We start from the raw sequence: 12,401 nt of genomic DNA on the forward strand, positions 1-12,401 counted from the left end.
TTACAGGATACATACACAAGAGTTTGTTGGGGATACAGATGTCTTCAAGGGATATAGGATACAATCATGGCCTAGATAGAGAGGGAGAGAAGGATGGGGGGATGTGGCTGCGGATCTTTTGCTCTATGGGCCTAAGGGTCCTTGGATATTTGCTCAGGGGCTCTCATCAGCATAGTACACAATGCTCCCTAGAGCTCCCAGGAGTCGTGGCCTGGCAGGGTGCTGGGTAGGCACAAATGGGCTGCCTGCTGACATCTTCACTTGTCCTTGTGACTTGGCTTGAGGACGTGTTTTGGTGGGAGCTCTGGATTGCTTTTACCACATGTGTTGGCTGAGTAACCCTAAAGCAGTGGTTCCCAAACTTTTTTGGCCTCCTGCCCCCTTTCCAGAAAAAATATGACTCAGCCCCCTGGAAATTAATTTTTTAAAAATTTTAATAGCAATTAATAGGAAAGATAAATGCACCTGTGGCCATCACCACCCTCCTGGATCGCTGCAGCACCCACCAGGGGTGGTAGCTCCCACTTTGGGAATCACTGCCCTAAAGCATAGTTTCCACCTAGCTGGTTTTTTCCTAGCTGGGGGGTAAGCTCTTGAGTGCTAGCTGTGGCTCCTGATTTGCGGATTTAACCTGATTGCATTGGGTAGAGCACTGGGTGCAGTCAGGAGAACCCAAGTTTAAATGTAGCCTCTGTGATCTTGGGCAAATCATTTAACCCCTGTTTGTCTCAGTTTCTTCCTCTCTCCCAGGGTTGTGAGGATCCAGTGAGGTATTATTTGTAAAGCACAATGCCTGACCCCGAGGAAGCCCTCTAGAAATATGAGCTGTCATCATCATCATCCCATCTCATTAGACTTCCCTTCTAAAACTGGAAGCCCTGGACCCAAATTCTCATTGTTACCCATTATTTCAAGCCTTGAAGGATTACAATGAGTCATTTATGAAATTATTCAAATGTTATACAAATGCTGGAAAATCTGTTGGCATTTTCTCTTATGATGACTATTAACTTCAAGTGGATTATGTTTAGAATAGGAATGGGATTGTATTTTCAATTCACTTACTCATTGGGGTGGTACATTAGATTCTAAGATCTTCCTCCTGCACATTTGATGGCGTTATTTTTCCTTATTCGAAGGGACCTGGGCTCCTGTTGAAAAGTGACGGAATAAAGTGAACTCTGCGCCTGGCGCTGGTCCTGGCCCGTGAGAGGCAGCTCGCCCGGAGAGTGTTTCTGAAATAACTCAGGGACATGTTTGCAGTAGTATGACTCTTCATTCTTTCATTTTTCATTTCAATTGAGTGATGAGTTTACAGTCTTGGAAATGTGTCTTTGTTCTCTTAGTGTGGAGATAGAAAATCCCATCATGTTCCTTTGTTTTAATGGTGGACAGGTAGAGATCATAAATCCCTTCCCCTTAGGGAACTGAATTTCCCAACAGCCTTATTAAGAATCTGGTGGCAAAAAGGCTTATTTGGTGAAAATAAGTTGTTGTAGAGCCTTTAGCATCCCAGATTATACCAGCATTATGTGTGCATTTGTGTGTTTGTGTGTGTGCCTGTGTGTGTACATTCCATTCTCTGAGGTAGGAGGGTCTGGTTGAACCCAGCTCTGTTCCAGATGGCTTTTAAACAGTTGAGGCTCTCAGGGTGATGAAATGGGGTTTATCTTGGACTAAAAGTATCACCAAGTAGGCTTCTTTGATAATAGTGACCTCTTGGAGGGGAATTCTCTACTGCAAGTAGCAGCATTGTGCTCCCGAGAACTCTCCATAGAAGAATGTGTCACTGGAAGGAGATAGTGCTGTTTACATTGTCGATGCGGAGGGGTGATAGAAGTTTGTGTGGGGTATCTTCATGTTTCCTTTGTCCTTTTAGCAGAAACAAACTGGAATTCTCCAACTGCTCATTAAAGTGAAATACTCCACATAGGGAGACCCCTGGGGACCCTCCTGAAGAGAGAGTTGAATATAGGGAATGCCTGATAACCTTCCTTTAGTCCATGCTGTCCCCAAAACCCTTAAAAAATTCTTTATCTTAATGGAGAAGAAAACACTTAGCGAGAGCATGGGATCATTGAGATTGAGGAGGAAGGGACTTGAAGGCATAGTCCTAGCCTTTTTACTTTACAGAGGAAAAAACAAGAGATTTTGTTGCCAGCCCTCTGATCTTTCTGGTCATGTGACTTTTTGGCAAGCATATTCACTAGCACAAAAGATAGAACAAATGAATTCTGAAACCTTGAAGCTGTTCTTTGTTGTTTTTACTTGTGTCTAATTCATAAGAATTTTTCTTTTCTTTAAACTGTCAATAATAATTCTTAAGACAGAAAGGCAAGGGTTAGGCAATGGGGTTTAAGTGACTTGCTCAGGTTTCTTGTAGCTAGAAAGGGTCTGAAGCCCCATTTGAACCTAGGACCTCTTGACTGCAGGCCTGACACTCTATCCATTGTGCCACCAGTTGCACCAGTTCATAAGTATTTTCAGCTACATCTAGTGTCCCAGTTGACTGTTACAATTCCCAGAGAAACATTCTTTACTTCCCTCTGCTCTTCTAGTGGCTGTTGGGGCAATCAGCACTTCTTTCTGAATGCTTCTTTCCTCTTAACTCTTTTGTAATAACTGTAAGGGAAGATCTGATCCAAAGCTCTCTCCATTTCTAGATAATTCCTTTCTGGCCCTGGAGAGATGCTAGGGCAGGAGGATGGCCCTTGTTGATGCCTGTCCATGGAATCAGCATTGGGGGTTTAGAGAAGCTGAGGCTGAGGTAGTCACTGGCCTGGTTCCAAGGTCCACTTACTAGTTCGTGGTCCATCTTCCAAGCAGTTGGAATCCTCCTGGACCTTTTCTCTCTCTCTCTCTCTCTCTCTCTCTCTCTCTCTCTCTCTTTGGATTAAATTTTTGTTTTATTTTCCCCCAATTACATGTAAAAACAATTTCTAACAATAAGAAAGTGAAAAATGTTTGCCAGTATTGCTGAGAATAGCTGCTATTCCCAGTTGTTCATTGTAAAGTATTCCTCCTTGGACCTATTCTTGAAGACCAAATGCCTTTTCCTGAGACAAGTCAGCAGCTACCATTGAGTCTTGAATGTTGTTGCTTGGGCTGCTGGAAGTACAGTGACTGCTGAGAGTCACATAACCACGAGGAAGCAGAAATGGAACTTTAACTCACCTTGCCTGGAGCCCCTCTGACTTTACCAGCACAATCTCACTTGGTAAAATGAGGCCTGGAAATTTTCATTTTATAATGGAACATAGGGCAGGTCTTCTCAGTGGGCATTAGGACCCTGGATCCATGGGGGATATGTTCCAAGACCTACCATGAGTGGCTTATACCATGGGTAAAAGTAAACACCTGTTGACCCCTGACGATAGGTGCTCTTTCTCCCCTCTCCTGCTCCTCTGAGGCCCCCATCCTAAAAAAAGTGGAAATGGAAGCAGAAGACATGCTTGCTCAGGTAGACAGACCACTGCTGCAGACAGACCTGGTGCTTTACCTCAGGTGTCAGACCTGGCTGATGGGGGTTTGATCCTAGACCAGGGGTCGGCAACCTTTTTGGCCGTGAGAGCCATAAATACCACATTTTTTAAAATGTAATTTCATGAGAGCCGTACAGTGCTCACAGTGCCGCTCCTGTAATAGCGTCTGGAAAAAATGGACTTTATGGCTCCTGCAGAAAGAGCCAGATCTGGCCCTCAAAAGAGCCAGATATGACTCGAGAGCCATATGTTTCCGACCCCTGTCCTAGACTAACGAGACAGAGTTGAGTAATGTATCCAGGCTTTATTGTGGGAAGGAGGGGGTGGGGGAGGAGAAAGGGAGAACAAGGAGGGAGTTCACAGAATGTAGAAGGCTAGGGGTCTCCACTTGGGTGGATAAGGGGCCATTTTTTACAGGGTTGTGGTCTGGAATAAGGTAACCTGGATTATCTATTGGGCAAAATTGGGGGTACTTGTGTCCAACTCCCTAAGGGAGTTGGGAACCTCTGGTTCTAGGGGTGGGAAGTTCTCAGGCCTGAAGGTCAGGGATGCAGGAGGTCATTGTCTGGGCCTGACAGGGATACCTTGGTGTATTATAAAACAAACACTGGAACTCATTGGTAATGCCTTTTGTCATTAGAAGCTGTAGGTTTTTGAAGTTAGTGTTAGGGGGAATGTTTGGATCTCAACCAGAAAAATGGGACAGCCTCCCATGTTCATGTCCCTTTGAGAAAGTGATCCATTTATTTCAAATGGTGTTTTATAGTCAATTTTTCAAGAACTTTCTTAGCTATTCCTCCAAATTGGACTAAATGGGCCATATTTCATCTATATTTCATCTAGGATCAATTTAAAAATCTAGTTTGTCAGTATCTTGACATCAAGAATGAATATTTTTGTAACTGGAAGTTTTAAAATATGAAGCTATTAAAAAACAAGATATTAATAAAACCTCTCTGTGATGTGTCTTGTTCAGTTGCTGTGGCCAAAACATTTGTGTCATTCCACAGTGAGTTTTTCCTAATCTAAGGAGGGAGAGACAAGGCCTGAATTCTGACATTGGACCTGCCATCTGGGTGTACCAAAGAGTAGCTAACACTTCTGTAGTGCTTAAGGAGTGTTAGGCCCTGGGTTAAGCGCTGTATAATTATTTGATTCTCTTAAGTGGTGGTGTTACCTCCATTTTAGAGATGAGGAAATGGAGGCAAACATCAGTTGAGCGACTTGCCTAGTATCACACAGCTAGGAAGTGTCTGTGGCTGAATTTGAACTTGTATCTTTCTGCTCCAGACCCAGTACTCTGTCTGCACCACCTTGCTGTCCCTGGGTTGTTTCCACCCCACAGTGAGACATCAGAATAAGTGGGATTTTAAAATTTGATGCTATCCTTTTTCAGCACTTGGCATTTGTGTTTAGACACAAAAATCAATAAAAATTGATAACTTGGTAGCAGTGATTCTTCGTGCACTTAGCCATGAGAAATCCTAGTTTGGTGTATGCATTTGGCCTAGTTTGGGAAGGACTGGTGGTCTACAGTTTTTAAAGCCTTGGAAAAGATAGTTTGAATCTAGAAGGAATTCTTATTGCCGTCTTAGCGATCTAGAATTCTTGAGTGACTTGTCCAAAAACATTGATTGTTGTGTGCCAGGCACTCTGCTAAGTGCTGGGAATACAGATACATATAAAAACAAAAGTCCTTCCTCTTAAGGAGCTTATCAGCTAACAGAGGAAGACAAAGTGCCAAACAGTTACCAAAGGATGCTGAATGATAGTGGGCAGTAAGGGGCTCAGGACCTGGGCAAAGCCCCAGATGATATGTCTGAGCTGAGCTCCTTCCTTAAATGGAGGTGGAGTTTGTGACTCCACCCTCCCACTGGGGAGGCCTTGGGGTGGTGATGAGGTGGAGTCCCAAGGCTTATCTCAGTAGTGAGCTTCCAGGGACTTAAGGGGGAAGTCAGGCAGAGAAGTCCCACCACAGTAGAGCCAGGTGAGAAATGGGTTCTCTGTTTTACCCTATTTGTTTCAACCCAAAAGGTGTCATAGGACAGCCCTTACTTGGCCCTGGGGATTTCTAGTTTCTTGGTAATATTTTGGTAATTTCTTCTCACCTTTTCTTTGGATGGGAAGGAAAGTGGCAGCCAAGTTCCCATTCTTTTTAGGATTCTTCTTTGAGATCCTTTTGCCTCTTTTAGGCCAAACAAAAGAGTAAATACAACACTTGGTTTCTTTGTTTTTTTAACCTTTTATAAATTTAGAAACATCAGAAAATAAGCCTAAACAGCAAAAAACCAAAAAAAACAAAAAACCCCAAAACAAATGGTATTAGGATTTTAGTAATATAAAGGAATTTGGGAAAAGTGCTTCTAGTTCCTCTTTTTATTTGTGTGTGTGTTTGTGCCCTGTTTTAGAAGTATGTTGTCAACTCTGGTTGTTGCTTTTTTTTGGGTTACTTTCAGACAGGCATTCATTTCTTTAACCTCTTTGCTCTCTTTTATTTTTTCATTCTGTCCCTTCTCCAGGCAGAAAGCATTTGTTTATGTGAGTGCCCAATGTTCCAAGAAGTGCCCTTGCAGCTACATGGGGACTCACAGTCCTTTTTGTTTAAAGGTTTGGAAGTTTGGGTCTTGGTTTTGTTACTTAATATACTTCCCTGTGGTTCAGCTGTCTTTGCAGGTAGGCCTGATGAGGCAATTGAACCTAATGGGTTCAATTCTTGACTGGCAGAACATCTCCAGCTGGGAGTAATAATAGTGCTCTCTACCAAAGCCTCATTCCAGGAAATGGGCACCATCTTACAGTCATTGCTGCCAAAGGGCTCTAGGAGACTATCCTTAGTGTAGTTAAATTGGGGGGGGTATGATTTGCCATGTTGTTCTTTTGTTCAAAGATTGTGGGAGATCCTTGAGATTTCAAGGCCATTGAGGCAAGCTGCTTTATTCACTCTTCTTTTGGGAGGATGAGGAATATAGGGCTTATTTGGAGGGAAATAAGGACTTCTTTTTTGAATGTGTTATTCTCCAAGAGATACAGAACTTATCAGCTATCTTTGTAGCTCTGAACTAACTGGAGGAAGATTTTATTTTGGGACAAAAGATTGGCTTCAGTTTTTTGGTTTGCTGCTTAAGTTTTCTCAAAAATTGAGGAGAAATGACTTCTTCATTTCCACTGAAAGATGATCCTGAAAATATCACAAAAGGTGGTGCCTTGATGTTTGTTTTTTTGATTGGCTAAAAATGAAATGTTTTCAGGAATACCGCAGTACTTCTAAATCCCATAGGCAGAGTTAGAGTGGTTGAGGCCAGGGGCCTTGTCCTGTTCCTTTTCTATTTCTCTCTGCCTCACCTTGAGCTCAGTGAACAGTTGGAGTTGAAAGTCATTGCTTAGGTACACTTTCATAGCCTACATTTAAACAAGCGATTTGGTTTTTATCCTAAGTCTCATCCTGAAACTAGCAGTATGGTTGCTGTACTGAGGGAAAGAATGCCGCAGCTGGAACTTGCCATATTATTTTATGAACATGAATTTGTGTAGAAAGAGGAATCAAGCTTGACATATATTTCATGGTCTTTTCCCAGGTGGTTCATTCTACCTTCAAATATTTTTTCAAGTTCAAAGAGTTTAAAAAAATAACGGCCTTCCATTTTGGGGACAGAAAGGTCTAAAGAAAAAAAAATCAAATTTATCTGCCAAAAGTTTTCATTTGGATTAAAAGTTTCTTTCCTATATAATGTCAGTTTGGGATTTTTGACTATAAAACTGAACTGATTGTGTGAGAGGTGGGGAAATTGTAATGTTTGTGGTTAATTTTGTGATATATTTTTCCATTTCTTCAGACCAGCATGTTTTGGAAATTTGACCTTCACTCATCATCCCACATAGACACACTTCTAGAGAGAGAAGATGTAACGTTGAAGGAATTAATGGATGAGGAAGATGTTTTGCAAGAATGTAAAGCTCAGAACCGCAAACTTATCGAGTTTCTGTTAAAAGCAGAATGTCTTGAAGACTTAGTTTCCTTCATTATAGAAGAACCACCTCAAGACATGGATGAAAAAATCAGATACAAGTAAGGAAATAGAATGGAGAGAAAAGAAAGGAAAAAGCCACATTATTCTTAAGACTTTATTTGTAGAATATTGGTGGGCCAATTCTCATGGTTCCAGTGACTCTGTTTTTAAGGCTTCCCAGGAAGGTACAGTGCTTTGTAGATCTCCTGAATCAGTGCTGAAACAGATCTCCACATGGGAAGGCTATCCAAGAATTTTCCCCACTTTGTAGGTGGGAAGATGGAAGTTAAATGACCACAGAGCAAATCTGAGCCAGAATTTGAATGCTTTTCTGATTCTTATGTCCAGTCAGCCAACTATAGCAGTTTCCCGTGCCCTAAAGACCTAGAAACAATTAGAACAAACTCTGGCCTTTTATTAACTGGCAAGATTAAGTAAGAACTCCTTGGGAACTTTAAGGGAAGACTAAGATTAGTCAAATTGAAGCAAGTAATCACCTTGATATCAATCCCTCAGCACCTGAGTATTTTCCCTTCAAGTGTTGAGAGGACTTGTATTATGCCTTATAGATAGAAAGAAGACTCTTATTAATGGGCTCAGGGCAGCATTAGGGGAGCTACTTCTACAATTCCAGATAGGCAATGGACTGGCCATCCAAAGCAGTGGGGTCAAAATCTAAAAATCTAACCTCCCACTCATTTTATAGCAAGAACTAAGAACTCTACTTCATGGGGTAAGAGATTACCCAGACTTGATACAACCCTTGCCAAGACCCAGGAGACTTGTATTTCAGGGCCATGAGCTATAAGAAGAGACTTCATTTCTACCATAGTAGTTTAGAATATGATTTTTGGCCCAGATGGCCACCCTTTGCCAAACTCAGCAGCCAACATAACTGTATCCTGGCCTTTTGCTGATCCATCTTGGCCAAATGGAGAATGTGAAGAGTGCTTGGGAAGGGAAAGACATGCCTGACTCAGAACACCCAGCACTGTGAGGGAATTAAGTGCACACTCTAAACATGTTTTCCATGGGCCTAAAGAGAGCAAGGTCAGGATCAAAGGCCTGGGCAGTCAGCTTATTTATTAGCTGTGTGAAGAGCTGGGAGTGTTGAGAGTGTGGGTGTTGGGGGAGTTTCTTTGAGTCTTATGAACCTTGGTTTCCTCACTTGCAAAGTAGAGGTTACATTTTCTGCACTGCTTATGTTAGGTTTAATGCATAGGTAGTAACATTTTGTATACATGTGAACAATGATTATGGGAGAAGGTGGCCAGGAGATCAGAACAAGTGGGAGCTTAGACACCAAATATCCAATAAGGTTTAGGAACAATTGAGGACACGATCCCCTGCTTTTCAGATAGGATAAAGCCTTTCACTGTTGGTTTATTTGGCATTGACTGGTTACTGAATACTTTGTGAGACTCCAAAGCTTTCTTTGGGCAGAAATGACATTGACTTTCAGAACTGTTGAGTGGTGGAGGCTGGCCTTATGAGTTCTTAAAATAGGGCTGGAGTGACCAATTGGGTAGGCTGTGGCATTTTCTCATAATAAGCAGGCTGACCTCGCCACTGAAAAGTCCAGAGGCCTTCTGAGCCCTAAGGAATACCTGTAGTTCCAATTTCATTTCCTGCCAACTAGCAGGGCCCCAGGTTGGTCTGCAGCCTGATCTGGCCACTTAAAATAGAACCACAGATTTTAATGGCAAGTTCCTGACACTGGCTCAAAAGCTTTAATTCCTTTAAGGGCAAAGCTCACCCCCTGACCTGCTTCTTGAAGACCCACCTCATACAGAGTGATTTGCCAACTCCATGTTCTGTATATGTTCCCATTTTAAAAAAGACAGAATAGATTCTTAGTTGCTCTCTAATATCTATTTTCATGTGTAGATGGGAAAATATTGTATCCGAACTTTCTCAGATTCCAAAATGCAGTTTGAGTGGTTTCAGAAATTTGGAGGAAACTCTTCTAACTTTTTTTTCTTGTATGTAATATTAATTTGTGATTATCTGATAATGTTTTTTTCTTCTAGGTACCCAAATATAGCTTGTGAATTACTCACTTCTGATGTCTCTCAGATGAATGATAGATTGGGAGAAGATGAATCTTTGCTAATGAAACTGTATGGCTTCCTCCTGAACGATTCCCCTTTGAACCCATTACTGGCCAGTTTCTTCAGCAAGGTGCTAAGTATTCTTATTAGCCGAAAACCAGAACAGGTAAATACTTTTCCCCCAAAGATAAGTGTTTTAGTGTTCCGAATCTGCCCAGGATTTTGATTAAAATGGAAACATTTCTCTTTAGAAGGTTTTGGTCTTCCCAGCTGATTCTAAGATCTTCAGAGCTCACTTAGAAAGTTTATTAGCAGGAACCATTTGGTTGGTTGATAAACTATATCTGAACCTGGAGGTATTAGAACCTTGGGTGGAGAAAGATGCGAGGGATAGCTTCTCTTTGCGAAAGAGATAAAGAATAATGGAGGATACAAACAGTGTATCAAAGTATCAAAATGGAACCTTAGTAAGCCACGAATGGCTAGAATAATTACATTATTTTTTAGACCAGAAGTAAAATGAGGATATTGGTTGGTATACTGCTCTTTGACAGTTCAGTAGAAAACAGGAGCCTGTTCTTCAGAAACTAGTACCTTATGAAAAGAAGACTACATGTAGGTACATAGAAGTTTAGTACTTACTTAGACCAGGGTACATCATTAGTACAGAAGGAGATTAGTCAAAAGGTGTCATGCCATTCCTTTTGTGAACATGCCACCAGGATGTGAATGGCAGGGTCCTCTATCCCCTCATGTGCTCCCTAGCCCAAGCTCATAAGACAAGGCTGATTGGGAAACTGTAAGAAGTGCCTAGTTTGGTACTGGCTAAGAGACAGAAGGATGGATCAATAGAATAGACTAGGGGTAAATGACCTCAGTAAGCTGGTATTTGATAAACCCAAAGACCCCAGCTTTGGGAACAAGAACTCTCTATTTGACAAAAACTGCTGGGAAAATTGGAAAACAGTATGGGAGAGATGGGGTTTAGATCAACATCTTAAGCCCTATACCAAGATAAATTCAGAATGGGTAAAGAGTGAAATCATAAATAAATTAGGTGAACATACTATACTAATAGTATACCTGCCATACTATGGGAAAGGAACGGATTTAAGACCAAGCAAGAGAACATTACATAAAATGAATTATTATGAATGATTATATCAAATTAAAAAGGCTTTGTACAAACAAAATCAATGCAACCAAAATTAGTAGGAAAGCAACAAACTACAAGAACGTTTTTATAGCAAAGCTCTGACAAAGGTTTAATTTCCCAAATATATAAGGTATTAAGTCAAATTTACAAAAAAAATCAAGCCATTGGTCAAGGGCCATGAATAGGCAGTTTACACCCAATGAAATCAAAACTATCAAATAAGCACATGAAAAAGTGTTCTAAATCCTTCCTGATTAGAGAAATGCAAATTAAAAGAAGTACCTGGTTTGTAAAAAGAAGATGCTAATCACCATGGTGCCTCTCTTTAGGCTTTTCTTATTATTATTACTAAGTCTACAAGGCTTGGTTTTTAGTTAGTAAACACTGGATTTGGAAGTGTGAGCACAAGAGCTTCCAAAAGCAGGTTGCTCCTCCTGGATTTCCCATTTTGTTAGAAGTTTATAAGTGCTCATGGTCTCCCCTCTAGCTGTCATCTTAAGAGAGACAGGAATCCTCTTCTGATTGTTCTGAGCCAGTCTTCAAAGGGGGTCAGGATCATTCATACCTATAACGATAAAAAATAATAAAGGCTGCTATAAATATATAGATTAGTATTTTAATTAAAGCCATGCTGATAGATAAAATCATGAGACCACGCGCTTGTAAGAATTCAAAACTGCCGCCCAGCCATTATTGTTACCTCCCCTCTCTTCCTGAAATCTGCTAGCCAAGAGAGCGAGTTCCTCCTAACCCAGGAGATTTAAACTGACCTCTGCGTGGTGACGTAGGCGTCCCCACGCCCAAAGAACAGGAAACGGAAACCCGTTGGACCACGGGAAATGTAGTTTGATAGGTCCCCACATGTCCATAGAAAATATATATATACTTTTAGATGGCATTTCTCAAATTTCACTTTTACATACCCAGGCTCCCACTTGGCCAGCCTGTGCCCACTGAGCAGGTTTTCCCTTTGGTTCCTCTAATGTGCAGCCATGTTGGTGAGCCTCAGGCTTGTTGCATGAGCACCCAGTGATGTGGAAGTTTCTATTGTCTAGAGAGAAGAGGGACTGGCTCTGGTGACACTGTGGGTGAAAGCATCCCGGGAAGTGCTTTGTTACTGACTCAGACCCAGAACCTTAGATAACCTAGGACATTGGATGGCATTAGGATGTGGTCAGATCCAGGTGCCTGAACCCTCTTTTTTTTTTTTTTTAACATTTATTAATAATCATTTTTAACATGGTTACATGTTTCATGCTCCTATTTTCCCCTTCACCCCCCACACTCCCCCCACCCATGGCCGACGCACTTTTCCACTGGTTTTGTCATGTGTCCTTGATCAAGACCAATTTCCCAATTGTTGGTGGTTGCATTGGTGTGGTAGTTTCGAGTCCACACCCTCAATCATGTCCGCCCCGACCCATGCGTTCAAGCAGTTGCTTTTCTTATATGTTTCCTCTCCTGTAGTCCTTCCTCTGAATGTGGGTAGCATTCTTTACCATAAATCCCTCAGAATTGTCCTGGGTCATTGCATTGCTGCTGGTACAGAAGCCCATTACATTCAATTTTACCACAGTATATCAGTCTCTGTGTACAGTGTTCTTCTGGCTCTGCTCCTTTCGCTCTGCATCAGATCCCGGAGGTCTCTCCAGTTCGCCTGGAACTCCTCCAGTTTATTATTCCTTTTAGCACAATAGTATTCCAT

The 12,401-nt window shown here is 41.6% G+C and overlaps 1 protein-coding gene across 1 annotated transcript in view; it reads left to right on the forward strand.

Moving 5' to 3' along the window:
- Window positions 1-1,253: 1,253 nt before the first annotated feature.
- PPP6R3 (protein phosphatase 6 regulatory subunit 3) overlaps window positions 1,254-12,401 on the forward strand; it is a 60,967-nt gene continuing 49,819 nt past the window's right edge. Inside the window, exons 1-3 of the mRNA XM_044682059.1 lie at window positions 1,254-1,265; window positions 7,316-7,548; window positions 9,520-9,733. Coding sequence (XP_044537994.1) covers window positions 1,254-1,265; window positions 7,316-7,548; window positions 9,520-9,733 — 459 coding nt within the window. The remainder of the gene's footprint in view (window positions 1,266-7,315; window positions 7,549-9,519; window positions 9,734-12,401) is intronic.

This window comes from Gracilinanus agilis, chromosome 6 (assembly GCF_016433145.1).
Source record: "Gracilinanus agilis isolate LMUSP501 chromosome 6, AgileGrace, whole genome shotgun sequence".
In the NCBI taxonomy this organism is placed as follows: domain Eukaryota; kingdom Metazoa; phylum Chordata; class Mammalia; order Didelphimorphia; family Didelphidae; genus Gracilinanus; species Gracilinanus agilis.